The following is a 1,369-nucleotide window of genomic DNA, read 5'->3' as shown; positions in this document are numbered from 1 at the left end:
AGGAGTTGGAGATTGCTGTGAGCGTGATGCCATGGCACTCTACCCAGGGGGATAGCTTGAGGCTCCGTCTCAAAAAAAAAAAAAGGTATAAAGAACATAATATCAAAATAAAGAGGAGTTTTTAAAATTGAATAAATACATTTGATGTCACACACAAAATAAAAATAAAAAAAATTAAAAATCACATAAAATCCAGTGATAACATTTTTAAATTTTTTTTTTTTTTTTTGAGACAGAGTCTCACTTTGTTGTCTAGGCTAGAGAACCATGGAATCAGCCTAGCTCACAGCATCCTCAAATTCCTAGGTTCAAGTGATCCTCCTGCCTTAGCCTCCCAAGCAGCTGGGACTATAAGTCCTGCCATAATGCTTGTCTAATTTTTTCTATTTTTTAGAGACAGGATCTTGCTCTTGCTCAGGCTGGTCTCTCACTTTTGAGCTCAAGGGAGCCACCTCCTTGGCCTCCCAGAGTGGAAGTGTGAGCCACTGTGCCCATTCTCTCTCTCTCTCTTTTTTTTTTTTCATTCTCTCTTTTGGAATAGGTGTGAGCCCCTGTGCCCATTCTCTCTTTAATATTTCAGTAAATATTCTTCTACTTTGGTTTTTTTTCTGTGTGTATATATAATACAATTAAAAGCATGCCATATATATAATTTAGTATTCTAATTTTATTTAGACTAACATTATTGTATTTATTTATTTATTTATTTAGAGACAGAGTCTCATTTGGTCACATAGGCTAGAATGGCATTACTTAGCCTAGCTCACAGAAACCTCAGACTTCTGGGCTCAAGCAATCCTCCTGCCTCGGCTTCCCAAGTAGCTGGGACTACAGGTGCCCACCACAATGCCTAGCTAATTTTTCTATTTTTAGTAGGGATGGGGTCTTTCTTTGCTCAGGTTGGTCTCAAACTCCGGAGCTCAAGAAATCCTCCTACTTTGGCCTCCCAAAGTGCTAGGAATACAGGCCACTGTGTCCCCAGCCTGGGCTCTATGTTTTGACTAATACCATGCCCTAATCAATTATATAGAAGAATAATTCTCTTAGTGCTGTATTAAATATTGGTTGGTCTGGAGTTGTTTTTTTTTTTTTCCCCTTTAGGTGAGTGCCTGGGTGGTGCTTTGTACTGGAAGGATCTTGCCATTCTTGCCCAAAAAGTTGGGTTCTGCCCTCCACGTTTGGTCACTGCCAATCTCATTACAATTCAGAACAAGGAACTAGAAAGAGTTATTGGTAAGAAACAGCAGCAGATGGCTCGGCGCCTATAGCTCAACCGGCTAAGGTGCCAGCCACTACACCTAAGGTGGCGGGTTCGAATCCCCAGCCCGGACCCCCCAAACAACAATGACGGCTGCAACCAAAAAATAGC

At 40.9% G+C, this 1,369-nt stretch overlaps 1 protein-coding gene across 1 annotated transcript in view; it reads left to right on the top strand.

The window, feature by feature from the left end:
• Positions 1–1,369, top strand: part of AS3MT (arsenite methyltransferase) — a 24,941-nt gene that overhangs the window by 5,890 nt on the left and 17,682 nt on the right. The window contains exon 8 of the mRNA XM_012803654.2: positions 1,102–1,233. Within this exon, the coding sequence (XP_012659108.1) occupies positions 1,102–1,233 (132 nt within the window). The remainder of the gene's footprint in view (positions 1–1,101; positions 1,234–1,369) is intronic.

This window comes from Otolemur garnettii, unplaced genomic scaffold (genome assembly GCF_000181295.1).
Source record: "Otolemur garnettii isolate 467f Iridium unplaced genomic scaffold, OtoGar3 scaffold00021, whole genome shotgun sequence".
NCBI lineage: Eukaryota > Metazoa > Chordata > Mammalia > Primates > Galagidae > Otolemur > Otolemur garnettii.
Note: the sequence above shows the minus strand (reverse complement) of the source record. Positions and strands in the feature narration are given on the sequence as shown.